Raw genomic sequence first — 15,674 nt, forward strand, 5'->3', positions numbered from 1 at the left:
CCACACCTCCTTGTCGAGTGAATTAGCAGCAGAATCACCTACCAACACAGTGTATATATGTAGACACCTATAGACAGGGGAGAAATCCACCAGGTCCTGAGCTGTAAGAACCTGGAAGACACACGAGAGAAAACATCAGTAATTACACAACCTTCACGCAAGACAGGAAGTGAAACTCCCAACAGTTTGTTGCCAGTCAGTTTAATAATTGCTTCAATAAAAACTGATTTTTGATAGACATTGGGAAATGTGAATACAGAGAGCTGTAAAAATTTAAAATAAAACACTTTTTTTATCCTAGTCTCACCTCTTCATCTGCTTCCTCCTCGTCTCCAGCATCGTCATCGGTCAGCAGGCCGTTGGAGATGTGTGTGTGTGTGCGTCCGCTCAGAGAATACACAGGCTTGCTGTAGTGTCCTGTGTGGACTTGCTTTGCCACAGCACTGTTGAAGGTCCTGTGCTGCTGCGCCTGGACAGAAGCACCATACACAAATCAAACATGCAGCTCTGTCCTTCTGCCAGTTAAAAGTTTGGAATAAACAGTCCCACCTGTCTCATCGCAGTCTCTCCAACCTTGTCGGAATGCTTCCGGATGCTTTCCAGGAAGTCCTTGAGGTCTGACATTGAGATCTCTTTGATTTCCTCCCTCAGTCTGGGCAGATTTTCTGCCATGATCTGGCAGAACCTGTACTGGCTAACTCTGGAGAGGTGGGGGGGGGGGGGGGGTCACAGCCACTCAGTCCTTCCATTGTGAAGTTACACTTTAATCAAACATGTTGACTATGGGTTACAACAGCCGCCTGCCACTAGTCATTAATTGCCAACTTTCCTTTGATATGGCTGAGTTCTGTCAGTTAAAAGTTTTGTCTTTGGAGCTTTTTAATATCTTATCCATTATGATTTTGATTTAAAAAAATCACAACCAGAACACCTTCTTGTGAAGTTGGTTAGGAGCTATTCAAACATTTATTGTAGAATTTTCAGTCACAAACGTAGACTGTGTGATCCTACCTTGGAATATACACATTCTCCAGCTGCTCCATGGTTTTCAATGCAGCATAATATCTGGGGGAAGTACAGTTTCAGTTATTATGATCTGCAATGGACAGCCCTGCAATATTAAAGACATATTTGCTGAACTTAATAAATCGCACTATTGAAATATGTATTCTGAGTGATTCTCAGAAATAGTCAGAAACAGTAAAACAACTGAAACAATATTTCAATTGTTTTACTTAATATCAAAACATTAAAGAAATGAAGGCATATAACCCATAACAGGACAAAGAAGAGCATGGATTTAATTAAATGCAATCCACTACAGTGAACACAACACTACCTTAAGGGTGAAATGGGAGGTGTGATTTGAACACCAGTGACTTAAAACCCAGAGTTGACTATTTGAAACGGAACATTTCAGAAATCTAGACAGGACTGAAATGACTAGAACAGCTGATTAGATTAACACATATACGGATGACCTTTGACCCAAATAAGATGGTATAACAGACAGAAGGACTTTCATGAAAAGTTCTTCACCCTGATGTACACTGCAGCCAACTAAACACGGCCACAGAAGCTTTGGCTCTGATCCCAGCAGTGGGGCCCATCCAACTTTCTTTGGGAATTTTTCTAGTTATTATTATTATTATTGTAATTATCGACCTGAGTCTGGTATGTGTATCAATTATATGAGTTCAGCGTTGGGTCAGTGTGCTAGCTCCCATCATTAGGCTGATAGGCGGGCTGTGAAGGGATCTAAATGGTTGGTCAGTGAATGTAAAATGTGTTGTGGACAAATGAATAGAAAGACATTCTTATAAAGCTCATGATGAAAAGGTTCATCAGAAGGCAGAGTGAGAGGACACAAACGCTACGAACCATTGGACACCGAAAGGAATTCGACCAGAGCGCCAACGCTTACATAACACTGCAATGTGCATTAAAGCATATAGCACATATAACAGACATATCAGACATGCTAAAAGTACATATCATTCACTGGCAAATCCAGAAAGGTTCCTATTGCAGTGTGACTGGCTGAGCCTGTTACTCAGCAACAGCCACAGTGGAAGTTTGTGAGGTAAAAAGGAAGCATGATCTGGAGAGTTTAAATAAATTGTCTGAAAGAATTATTCATTTACTTTTGTTAATAGACTGACTCTACATACACTAAGACTACTTAGAAGATGTTGTCATGGCTTTTTAAATTTCAAACAACAATTACAGGCAGAAAGACACGTCGACAGAGTAGGGACTCATGACCCGCTCACACCAGGTAGACCATGGGTTGGTGATATAATCTACATCAGACAGGGTTCCGAGCAGGGGTGGGAGACCAGCCATTCCACCTGGCCAGGCTACCACACAGAGATCAAGGTAGCGAACTACCCCCAACAGCCATCGGACCCCACCCAGGAACCCATCACACTACTACACTACTGCCCAGGTGCCCTCTCACCTGGGCAGCATGCGTATTATCACCACCTTTGAATCTACAAAAAAGCCCCAGCCTGCGCAACACCTCTATGCATCATGTTTGAAAGCTGCAAAAGATTACAGATTTTTGTTGCAAATACAAATTGTACAATTAACCTATTGTTTCCCATTAGCTGAGCTTCACTTCGGTCCAAGCTAGGTTGGTTTTAGCATATCTCCATTGTTACAGTCTAGCTTGTAAGGAAATGTTTTGTGAAATCATTACCTTTTGGAATCTAGTTGCTCCTTCAGTTTGCTGTACATTTCAAGCACTAGAATGGAACAGAGCATAAAAAACAGAATGAGTTTGTTGTCTTTATGAGACCTCATTTTTCAGCTGATTCATAGTCAAAAGAGATTTTTCAGAGGAAAAAGAAATACAAAGATTGTTAGGGACTTGTTATTGAATCTAAACTGGTCAAACATCTTCTAACAATCAAAATGTATCTATCATGTCATGCAGGCATTGTACCTGATACTTTGTGTCACCGTTGCAGCACAGCGTGCCATTCCCAGTTTTGGTATTTACATCTCATTACATGTTTGAGTTAGTCTATTGAGAAATTTTTTTTTTTTTGTAAAGAGAACATCCAAAATATGTGGTTTCTGCCTTGACAACAAATGTGAGGATGAATTTTGTAATTTTTCGGAACCAAAGGACAGTGGTTTTGTTGAGAGATTTCTAGCAACCAGTGCTCTACCGCTGGGATGAGGCCTCTCAGGTAACAGTAACCTGTGTCACCTGGTATGCAAAGTTGAAGTTTCTCCACTGTGGTGGCCATGTTCCTCTGCTGGATCCGACAGCAAATCACTTCCTCCGTCTGAGCTGTTACCTGGGGGAGGGACCACACAATTGAGGAAGACAATGAAAAAGAGGTCACCCTGTTGACTACCAGGTTAAAGAACGGTCATGTCCACCACATAACTGTTCTTGCAGATAATGAGCATGTCATGGCAGGAAAACAAAAGGCACAGTTTGTCCTCCACACATGCAGGACTACACCCATACATGAACTTACATCTCTCCCTGCGTCCTGCAGTCTCCTGTTAGTGTCCGTCACTTGACCCTTTGAAAACAAATAGACATCAACATCAAAGCTCTAAAATATCTCCTCTTATTCATCCCTATTAAGGATTACATTACAAATTCTAAAAAAAACCTAATAAATCCATTTCTAAACTGACTGAAGAGTAAATTTTGTGTTACAGGACTTTGAATAATTTAGAGTTCATTTGTTGCTCTGCTTCATGCCCTCTGCAGCTCACTCCCAGCAGCTGCTTAGCCTCGTAATCAGCTCATTGTCCATGAAGGAGCAAGGACAAAGCTGGGTAAATTCAGATTAACCAGGCAGTGGGGACCTGAACCCATGGTCGGTACACTGGGCCTTTTCATGGGCTTTAATGGCTTGTGACAGGCTCTTTCTCACAGATTCAGTGACAAACTTCTCAATTCTGGATCTGGATTTTTGAACTCTCGGCTCTTGTCACACAACTGAGAGCCATGACCTAATTGACCAGTGAGCTTTTTGAGGACTGGTTATTTTTTTCAAGCAATGAAGAATCCAATCATGAAAATATACTAACAGCACAATTTCTTTCCTGTAGCTACAAAACATAGATTATAGACTTTTGAAGAAAAAAAAAAGATAATAATATAATAATAATAATAATAATAATAATAATAAGAATTCTGGTGAACACTGCGATAACATTATGACTTTAGATAAACAAACAAATATTGAGGAAGGATGCAACACTTTATACTCTGGGTTCACAACAAACACTAAGAAAAAAAAGAGGAAACTATTATTTCCATCTCAGCAGCAAGGTTTTGTTGAAAAAGTTAGTTTTAGTCAATATCTGTAGTTTCTTAAAGGGGTGGAATTTTGTATTTTCCAGGCACATTGTACCATTTTATTGCACAATCACTAACTATGTTACCTTCAGTCGTGGTAAAAACAATATATATATGTCAAACATGACTTAAAAGAAATTTGACTTTGCAATTTGATGCCTTGGGCACTGCCTCTTTAACACTCCACTACAGGTGGAGTGTTCTTCCTGAAAGTCCACCTTCAGGACGTCATCCCAACAATGATGTTGTGATGACATCCATTATACTTACTGTTAACCAACTGAAAGCGTCCAACCTAATTTACTTGCCCTGTCTGTTTTAATTTGTGTTTTTATTTTTATGTGTTTTTATCTGTGTGAATACTATACAGCACTTTGGTGAAGTTAATGCCCGTTTCTAAAGTGCTCTATAAATAAGTTGACATTGAGAAGTAGTTCATATGATCATTTCAGCAGATACACAGTTTCACTGGGTGTTTGCTAATTGCTGCTGTCACTGGAGGAGCTGATTAGTGAGGGGTGCTCTGTAATGCAGAAGCTCAGATGGAGACTGCAGCTCCTGGCTCCTTGGTTCTAAGTATTTTACAACCCAAATGGTTGCCACAGGCAATTCAAAGAATTCTTAAACATGCATCAAATAATCAAAGCACCACTCCAGATATGTTTCTGATGAAGGAATAACATCATAACATGATTCAAAACTCAAAAGAGTTGATTTTACATAATACTGCCCCTTTAAGGAAGTCAGGGTCGATTAATTGGTGCACGTTTGACAGGAGTAGAATTAATTTTTCTAGTGAAATTCTACATATATATGTTATTACAACATGTATTTACATATAGGAATGCAGAATTTAGAGATTTAGTGATGATTTGTTTTGAAGTCTTGTGTGTCCTGCTCACTCTTACCATCAGTTTCTCTGCATCAGCACGAACTTTAAGAAGCTCAGTTATGGCATCCACAAAGCCTTGATGGTGGAAATTACACATTTTTTCAATCTCACGGTCATGGTTCCTTATCCTGGCGTCCAGCTTCTCCATAAACCGTTTGTGAGCATTGGGCTGGTCGTCATAAATGGACCTAAACAAGACAAAAGGGGAACATGAAGAGGGTTGGGGGAGTAAAAGAGAAAGAGGGTGAGAACTCTAGAAAATATAGATAAACAAAGCCATTCATTTTCACCTGTGTCTCTTTACATATGTCTATGTCCATAGTTAAAGAGTTACATTTTTGCTTTAAGTTGTTTGCTGATCACCTTGGCTCTGTTACATTGCAGTGATTCCTGTTGCTGTAGCCGTACTTGATACCTCAACTGTTCAGTTTGTTCAGTTTAGTTTGTTTTTTTTCATTTGTGCACAGCCTGCGGTGGGTCATGGGGAATCTTTTCTTTTGCATTCAGTCGCAAAAGTTGTATGTTATCTTGACAAAGCTGTGCATTTTGTAACAGCAGTCAGCATGTCATCACAAATTGCATTTAACACAATTCTTGTGCTTTCATTATTCATGGCAGTCTGTTGTAATTCAGTCCTTTTATTCACTAAGGGACTTGCTTAAATATAAAATGTAAATTCAAAACTGAAAGATTTACAACTATTGCAGAATCACACAAATAATAAATAAAATGCATTACACAGAGAGGATTTAGGGGTAGTCGGGCCTGTATAGCATTTTGCAAGAGGATATTATATGAATAAAGTTTTTTGATGAGCACAGCAAGAACACTGTCAGTTCCCAACAACAGTCCAAGGTTTATTTCAGGAACAATGTCTCCATCTACTGACACTAAGTGAAGTACCATATATATATTTTTTATCAATAAATAGAAAACAATAGGCAGAAATCACCAGCTTCAGTTAAAAATTATTTTAAATGTACTACATTTAAACACATTCACAGCTAATGAAAGAACATTCAGAATAATCAAAAAAGCCTGCAAAGAAAAAAAAACAGTTAGAGGTTTACAGGTGATATTATTTTTCCCACATTACATCAGGCAGTGATGTAATGTGGGAATTAAAGATTAAAGAGTTACATTTTTGCTTTAAGTTGTTTGTTGATCACCTTGGCTCTGTTACATTGCAGTGATTCCTGTTGCTGTAGCCCTACTTGATACCTCAACCTTGTTAGTTTGTTCAGTTTAGTTTTTTTTTTTTTTTCATTTGTGCACAGCCTGCATTACATTGGCTGTGTAATTTGCTTGCATATGAACCACAAACTTCATCACTAATTAACTTATTTAACTGACTGAGTGGGAAACCACACACCCAACATACTTTAATCAAAATAAAAGCTGAAACTCCAAGTAGAGTACGCTGTATGTATTTATGTTTATGATCAACATCCATATATATCAAGGAATTTTTTGCTAAGTATGCATTACCCACATCTGCCAAATTTCTTTCTTTTATTCTAAAACTAACTGGATCTGTCCTGGACATCAAACTGAAGTTGTCACAAAATAAGTATATCCAATGCTGCACCTTGAATGCAATATTTGTTTAGGGATTATTTTTTAAAGCATCACAAACTACCTGCATGTCAATGACTTCAGACTCTCACCTTCTTCAATGTCCACACCTGGAATAGATCTATAGATTTAATGACCTAGATGCTACAGCTCACTCAAGGGAGCAAGGTGGGGAAAATGCAAGAATAAATTCAACTGATATTGTTATGGAAAATTTTTTAACAATATTAGGTCAATTTTATGTTCACTTAATACAGGATTCCTGCAGGTTTTAGTGAGATTTTAAGACTGACAGAAAAACCCCATGAGAAAAAACAGTATAGATATTAAATTTAATACCCTACCATAACACAATTTAAGACTTGTGGCCAACTCACTTTTTTTTTTTCACGAATTTAAGGTATTTTAAGGTTATAGGTACATGAATCTAAGAGTTTTTAAGAATGTGCGGACAGCCTGTCAAAACGTTTCTATGACAAGTAAAATTAAGTAAGAAGATAAACAGAAAACAGTGACGTGCTGCAGTTTGACACTCCTGCACCAGATGGATATTTCATCATAGCCACATTTTAACAACCAACTATGGTCATTTTTTTACTGTAAGAAAGTAATGTTTCCTCAAAATCCTCAGGCGGTCACAAAGTTATTTTGGTTTCCGAAAGGGTTCTAATCTCATATTTCAAGAGCCAACTAGGCAAAATGGAGATGAGAACCCCAGTCAATGTATACAGTTTTTAGAAAATAATGTATTTTACATTACCTTACATATTAGATCTTATCGCTATTCTTTTTTCTAATTTGTGAAAATACTGAACTACAAAGACAAACAAACTGAAACAATGGTGCAAGTACATATGCATATGAAATGAAAATGGGAGGAATGAATGGTAACGGATATGCATGAAAATGGGGATATGAACAAGTAAATAGCATAACTGAACCGGAGCCAATTAGACATTAGGGTTTCTGTTATGGTAAAATGTTTTTAACATCCTGACTCTTCAGTCTGTTCAAACACTTCTTCTGCATTAGACTTCAGAAAAATCTAATGTTGTACGGCAGGACAGTTTTACCATTTCTTTTCTTTTGCTCATCTCCATGTCACCATATGAACTCGGACATTCATGCTGTTGGTGTGGAAACTCTACTTCTGCATCTACAATCCATATAAAGCAATCAGTCCACATCAGCAAAGACCAGATGAACACTTCCACTTCTCTATCTCTCCATACAAACAGAGGAACAGCTGAGTCATGAACACAATGCATGTTTATTTTTTGTTATACAAAACTAATACATCTAGCTCAGATGCTTTATGAAATAAAGCTGAAGCTAATTCATGGACAATAAGAGAATGCATAGTTGTTTTCTATCACTACAATGTCCCCAGATGCTCTCAGAGTGTTTAGCACTTTGGTCACTAATACTGAACTAATTTTATTGGAAAATTCATCTTAATACTGCAACTCTCAGTCTCAGGACAATGTATTCATATAAAATATTTCGCACACTTCAAAGACAACAGAATGAGCTTACGTGGCTCCCAAGGATCCGGTATGTTATGGGCCTAAACAGTAGCTGATTGAAAGTGCAGCATTAATGATTACAGCTGAAAGTCAACGCCCAAGTTACTGATTAGCTAGTGTCAAAATGGAAAGACAAGTCACTTACACCATATGACTTGACTCAGTGTTTATAACTTCCTCATTCATCTGGACTTACAGAAGTCAGTTGCAAGGAGGGATATTACTATTTTTGTAGCAAACTTCAGCAGTCAAGGCAATTCAAAGTGATAAAAACATATCACAATATACAAATAAAATAAAAAAACACTACAGTTGCAAAATAAAGAGAAGTAATAAAAAATTGTACTCCAGACTAGAATTAGTTATTGTTCCAGTTATTATTAATTAAAGGGTTTTAGCCTTTATTTAAAGGAACTCAGTGATACAGTGATACAATAACAGGTCTGTAATATGTTTTGGTGCTTAGTCATTTAGATTTATAAACTACCGACAATATTTTAAAGTCTATTCTCTCAGTGGAAGGATTTAAGAACTGGGTGATGTGCTCCATCTTCCTGGTTTTAGTCAGAATGCCAGGAACAGCATTCTGGAACAGCTGAAGCTGGAGGATTATTTTTTTTAAGCAGACCTGTGAAGACGCTGTTGCATTAATCAATGCAATTAAAGATAAACACATGGATGAGTTTCTATAGATCTTTTGGGACATCAGTCATTTAATCATAGAAATGTTCTTTAGGTGATACAAGGCCTAAAGAACAAGGACTGGTTCACGTCTTTAATTGAGACTTGAACCAGTCATTTACTATAGCATTAAGTCGGACCCTGCTCTCATTGTCAACCGTGTCAAATGCTCCAGCAGAACCAACACCGTGGTTCTTCCACAGTCCGTGTTTAAATGGACTTTAACAAAGGTAGACTCAGTACTGTAGTGAGAAAGGCATCAAAGTGGTTGGTCATTTTTAAGAAACTATTTAACTGTGTAGGTGTAATAAGTTTACTACTTCAGTCACATTTCAATGATAGGCAAAACCTTTGCTAATCTGTACACTGTGGCAAAGGCATAAGCATTGAGGATGTTTTTGTTAATGATTTTCTCAAAAATGTTTCCTTTACAGTGCTAACTGGTTCAGTCTCTCTTTGTAGATTTCACAGGGAACCTATCAGCACAGCAACCAGTATCAAACCAGCAAAGCAATATGGTGGGACATTTTTTCAAAAGACATTTGCAAACCTAAGCCTAACTACAGTCTCTATAACATGAAACTACAGGCAGCCTGGCCATCACTGTGTGTGAATAAACTTACAAGTTGAGTGACTGTACATGTAAATACAGACAAAGCTTGTATTTACATGTACAGTCACTCAGCTTGTATACAAGCTGAGTGACTGTACATGTATACTCAGCTTGTATACAAGCTGTCACTCAGCTTGTATACTTACAAGCTGAGTGACTGTATTTACATGTATCAGCCCATTGTTTGTGTTTGTAAAGACATCATTCCTATATAGTTGCTAATCATGTGTGAGAGTAATCCCACAGCAATGGCCGACCTGCTTGGAGAATTTCAATCATGTTTCAAAGATCATCATACCATTGATCAGCATATTGGGAATATCCAGAGTCCATGACTGTGATTTTATAAATGTGTTTTACTTTATGGTTGGAGATCCAGATGAAAATTTCCACCTTGGTGGACAATAAAGTTTTATCTTATCTCATGCATGTATTTATCCAAGGTTGGACTAATGTAATTCTTTACTAACAAGAATTACAGTTAAAATCCTTCAGATGAGACAAAATCTGTAGCAAGAGTTCTGATGACAATTAAAAACAGAGAACATATTATTTCTATTTTAGCTTCTCTTCATTGGTTCCCTGTTAAATCCAGAATAAAATTTAAGATTCTCCTTCTCACATATAAAGCCCTTAATAATCACCTCCATCACATATTAGAGATCTGATTGATCCACATGTCCCTAACAGACTGAAGGTTTACTGCTGGTAGAATGGGAGGAAGATCATTTAGTGATCAGAATTAAATAATCTAAGTTATTTTTTAAGTTCAGCTTTTAACTTCATGTTGTTTCTCTGTTTTTCTCTTCGTAGAAACCACATCTGGTCTGTCTTTCTGTTTAGCTGTGACGCCTTCCTTGACAGGGTGCATCAACTGAGCTGCTGCCAATATCTTCATGATGCACTTGGTCCTGTCTTTAGTGTTTAATCCCGTCTCTCTCCTCAACAAAGCCATTGGCTGATCTATCACTGCAACTCACTACAAGAAAACTGGCTCAGAGCTCATCTGCTTAGCTGTGTTTCTCTCTGAGATGACGCCACAGAAGGAGCTACTGTTGCCATTTAACTCTTTACTTTTTCTTAAACATAGTCAGTACTTCTTGGTCAGGATGTCTGAGTTTCTTTTGTGTGTACCTGCTCTGCCTTGTCAAACCCCCAGCAACATGATCATTCACATCGAGCCAAGTTTTGGTTCTGCTTTTTGTTTCGTCCTGCTACATGGGACTTTTTCTCTCCATTGTTGCTATGTGCATGCTCACTACAAGGGATTGCTGCAAACTTACCAACACAAACCAAGCAACTGCCCACTGTTGCTACATGCTTATTCAGGAGGTGTGAACGCTGCAATTCAATGACTCGATGAAATCTGTGGGGTTTCCTGAGATAGAAAACTTTTTAACCAATTTCAATAATAAAATGAACTTGACTGGATTGTTTGGTAGCTTGGATCAATTAGAATGTATTGTCTGAACTGGAATCTGTGGTTGGCTTGAGTTGACCTTTTTAATTAAGAGGATATTTGTTGCTAATTGGTGTCACACAAACTGACCGAGACTGGCTGTCTCATCAGAGAAGCAGAAAAGAATATACTGGCAAATACCTTCGACTTTAGAGAAATGTATTCGACAATATTCAAACATTATGTTCAGCTATAGGACCAGTGAGTAACAGCCACTCCACATTCTGCACATCATCTGCTGAACTTTTAACCATTTTTATTAATGCAGGTCTTCTTTGCTGTCTTTTCATACATGTAATCCTTCTTTAAACAGAGATGCATAATCTAAATTGTTTAGTACTTCAATTACAGTCCAGTTAAAATGACAGAAGAATCTTTTATACTTGAGAGTGAAGATCCTTGCACAGAGAGGAGATCTGAAGAAAGTAACCTTTGAGCACAGAGAAAAATGTAGGTTAATCATTTTGAATATTATTGGAATTTTCAGCAATGTCAGTGCAATTACATATTCAACATGCAGCTCTGCCACAACCAATGTAAAAATGAATGAATGAAAAGGAGGAGAAACATCACATCGGGAGATGGAAACAAAAAAAGAAAAGAGAAAAAAAAGCATCTGTCTGAGAGTATGCAAATAAAACCCAGATAGGGAACAAAGACAGTGATAGTAGTTCAGCTTGTTATGTCGTTTAAAGATTAATGCTGTACATGTACATTGATGTTTTCCTCTAAATTTTTTCTTTTTTTTTAAGGCTACTATGACCCTTTTACATTTATTAACCCATTTAAAGGTCTCTGCAACTGCCACACACACCCCAACCGCGCAGGAATATATCCATCCTAACCACATGTACTGTTTGCAGAATGAAACTTAGCGGTGTGATCAGAAATGCATCAATAAACTTCAAACAAAACTGAAAGAGTTCTGCATCGTTACCTTCGGGGCGTATCTTCATTGTTTTGTTCACTGACACCTAAAGTCATCGCCTAAAGGCATGAATACGGAAAAGGTTGCGGCTGAGTTCACTTTGCAGCCTATCAAACTGATGTCATTCATGGTGGCCTTGACAGCTACTACGGAAGCTAGTACTGCAAACAGAACTGATCCAGAATACAACAGAGCTAGAACTGGATCAAGTCAAACCCTTCCCACAGACCGAGCCGAGACTGTCGTGAATCTTAACTTTCTCATTTGTACAAAACAACAAGATTGTTACTAGTTAGCCGTCAGCTAGCATCAGTAGAATAACAATAAGAAGACATACAACGTCTACATACCAGACAATATTGACATCTCTCCTAATTCAATGACTTTGTATCTTTATTTAACATTAACGAAATCACAAATGAGTCTGGTGTTACTAAAGACTTATTACATTTATTCAGAGCGCTTTGTTAGCTAGTTTGTGTGTAGCCTCTTGCTTCATTTCATCACTATGGATGTTAGCTACCAGTGCTAGCCCTGGCCTTAAAGGCTGTGGATGTTTCTAAATAAAGGTTCTAACATGGAGAATAAACAACCGCACGCGGACAGAATCACCGGCTCTTACCGGAGAGTCGGACCGACACAAGCTGTGTCGGTGCTCTCAATTTCCTGCAGTATCCGCTCATGCTCCGTTACACACTCCAGGGTTTCATTGTCCGCCATGATTGTTATGTACAGTGTATTACAGTTTTTGACTGCATCTCCAGCACAGAGCAGTCAGACTGAGCCCCGGCCTCTGGGGGGAGCTCTAACAGATAATAAATAAATAAATAAATAAATAAATAAATAAATAAATAAAGTTTGCATCTGTAACATGCTACGGTCAAAGTCAGAATCACGTCATCCATAAGAACAGCAATATGTAATAAGAGTACTTAAGTTTACATACATTGATTTTTTGTATTTGTAAAACAAATACAAAAAGAAACATTTAAACGATACTGTGACAAAAGGAACATCTGTAATTTTAGATCCATTAGAGAGAAAACAGCCTTATTAAGGAGCCATGGCCCCAACGAAAGAGCTGTCAACTGACAGATTGGAAGGAATTATTATATTCCTCAAAGTAAATATCCAAATTCCATCCACTAAGAGCAGGTTTGGTGATGAAAGTCTTCTTTATGATGATAGCACATCCTCCCACTATGCAAAACTTGTTAAAAGCATAAGAATCCAAAGTTCAGTGGCATGACCAACAAACAGTTTGAATTTGAATGCATGGTGCTAATTAAAACAAAAGATAAAGGGAAATGTTCTAGCCTGCAAATCTGACCTGTCAGCTGCTTCATGAAGCTCCTGTTTTTCATCACTGAAGTTCATATCTTCAGGTTCTTGTTAAAGAATAAAGAACTTGTAGTAATAACAATTCTAAATATCTGCCCAGGGCTGCACAAAACTTCTTATTTTTTCATCTAAATAAATGGGATAGCTGCAGTAGAAAGCAATATGTGCAAAAACAGTCCAACTAAGCACAACTCCCGAGTTTTCTACAGGCTGGCTAGAAAACTACCATTTCCAAAGATAGTATCCCTTATATGAGTCTAGTAAATTATATTTATAAGAGATTGTTAACACATAATAAAATTAACACAAACAGGTTATATTTTTCTTTTAGCATCTTTCTTTCTTATGTAATAATCCAAGTAAAACAAGTGATTTGATTAAAATTTTAATTCCCTCTAAAACAGTTCTACATAGCACAGTATAATATTGCAGTACATGACTGCTGCATTGCAGTACACTATTTCTGTACTTTTCCACATTGAAAAGTTGCTGTGATGCCTCTCAGAGGCTGGTAAAGCCTCCTTAAGCTCTTTGCTTGAATCTCATTTTAACTAATTTTTTTAGTTAAGATATAATGATCAGATAATGAGTTGTCCATAAATTTACCTTAAAGTAGTTCCTAGAGGCAACTCCACAGATTCTAACTCAGCAAAAAAATTCCCAAAGGCCTTCTCCTCCACTTTTTCTTCTTCGATTTGACTTGGTGGGTCGGGTAGAGCTGCATGGACCCTGTCAGAGTCCATCTTTAACAGGACTAAATAAAAAAAAAAACAGCAAAAAATCTGTGTGTGCGTGTGCGTGTGTGTGTGTATAGAGACAAGAAGGCGGGGGGTGAATTCCAGGGCACCTGCTATGGTCAGCAGAAAATGAGGGTGAAACAGGAAAAAGAGACCTTGTGATTCACTGGACTTTGAAACCAACAAAACTGAAATCTTGACTGTTAGACTTATAAAGCTTGGCGCAGAAGCAGATTTAGTAATTACTAATTGGAAGAGCAGTTTAAGCAAAGAGGAGCTTTCACAACTCAATTTATTTCCTTCTCTTCCCAAACATGCATGAAAAAATCAAGGCAACACTAGTATGTTTTTGACAAGGGAATAACATCATAACATGATTTAAAGCTCAAAAGATTGCTTTTTCTTAATACTGTCCCTTTTAGAGGGTTACATCAGGAAGCCATTTCATCACAAGGAAATACACACAGGACAAACAACAATTCACACACTCACATGCACGCACGCACGCACGCACACACACACGCACACACGCACAGATTTTTTGCTGTGCAAGTGGCAGTAATAGAAAGGTCCCAGGCCAGGATCCAAACCTATACATCTTACTATTGAAGGGTTTTAGCACTAACAACTGTTCCTGCAGACAGCCTGGACAAAAAGATAGACTAAAAATGTTTTGTCTTATTGTTGTTTAGCAAGTTATTGGAAAACAATAAATGCAAACAAAGTTTTGACTTCTCTGTGCAGCAGTCATGCAACACAGAAAGAGGCCAATTACATAACTAAACAGTTGGCCTATTCTGTAATGGCCAAAAGTTGCAAAATTATATCTGACCAGAATAAGTGGCTTTGACAGAGAGCAAAAATGGGAAGTGAAGAGAGAGTATGACTTTGAGTGATGGTGTGACATTCTCTTGTACATCAAGCCCCATCAGTTTATGTGGAATCTGTGACCCAAATGTAGGCAAGTTATAAATAATGCTGAGTGGGAGCAAAAAGTATCTTTTTCAGACAGAAAACCGAGCCAAAAATGGTTTTGGTTCAAAAAATATAAAATCATTTCAATATTAACTTGTTTAGCCCTGTTACTTCTGGCAGTATTAACCAACAACCACCAGAATGCTGTGGTTAAAATATTGAATATTAAATTGAGTGTTGGTATGAATGTGCTCTTCATGTTAAGTGCATGTGTTTTATTAAAAAATGAAGAGTGAGGTGGTGAGGTTCCTATTGTCTCCTCAGTTCTCCATGTGCTCTTCCTCTCCATGCAGTGCCAGCTTCCTGCCCACTTCCTGACTTCTTTTTGTGTGCATCCGGGGCACAAGCTGCTATGCAACTTTTGACCTGTATTGTAGGTTATTCTCTGCACAAATACAACTGGAGGATGTCTGAACACACTAAATTTCAGAGCCAAGAGCTTGTCATTTCTGAAAAAATCTCTGAGTTTTGACACTGAAAAAAACATCAGTTTTTCCAAATTTATTAATTTGTGGACTTGGTTATGCACTCTTATCGGTTAATGATAAGCATCAAGTCAAATCCTTGAACTTGCAGTGTAAATAGCATCAACGTTTTGAGATCAAAACTTTTAA

General features: G+C 37.8%; 1 protein-coding gene across 11 annotated transcripts in view; it reads right to left on the reverse strand.

The window, feature by feature from the left end:
• Positions 1 to 14,106, reverse strand: part of exoc6 (exocyst complex component 6) — a 30,698-nt gene extending 16,592 nt beyond the window's left edge. For 6 of the 11 annotated variants that reach the window (XM_016674616.1, XM_016674589.1, XM_016674609.1 and 3 more), the window contains exons 1-9: positions 13,955 to 14,106; positions 5,242 to 5,413; positions 3,498 to 3,545; positions 3,221 to 3,311; positions 2,705 to 2,750; positions 1,012 to 1,065; positions 550 to 700; positions 308 to 469; positions 43 to 111 (exon numbers count right to left, since the gene is read on the reverse strand). In XM_016674616.1, the coding sequence (XP_016530102.1) occupies positions 43 to 111; positions 308 to 469; positions 550 to 700; positions 1,012 to 1,065; positions 2,705 to 2,750; positions 3,221 to 3,311; positions 3,498 to 3,545; positions 5,242 to 5,413; positions 13,955 to 14,091 (930 nt within the window). In that variant the 5' untranslated portion in view covers positions 14,092 to 14,106. Of the gene's footprint in view, positions 1 to 42; positions 112 to 307; positions 470 to 549; positions 701 to 1,011; positions 1,066 to 2,704; positions 2,751 to 3,220; positions 3,312 to 3,497; positions 3,546 to 5,241; positions 5,414 to 12,629; positions 12,791 to 13,954 lie in introns of those variants that run through there. The other 5 variants (XM_007558450.2, XM_016674629.1, XM_016674605.1 and 2 more) reach the window with 2 other exon arrangements.
• Positions 14,107 to 15,674: the final 1,568 nt, after the last annotated feature.

The sequence above is a fragment of the Poecilia formosa genome, unplaced genomic scaffold (assembly GCF_000485575.1).
Source record: "Poecilia formosa unplaced genomic scaffold, Poecilia_formosa-5.1.2 Scaffold4, whole genome shotgun sequence".
Taxonomy (NCBI): Eukaryota; Metazoa; Chordata; class Actinopteri; order Cyprinodontiformes; family Poeciliidae; genus Poecilia; species Poecilia formosa.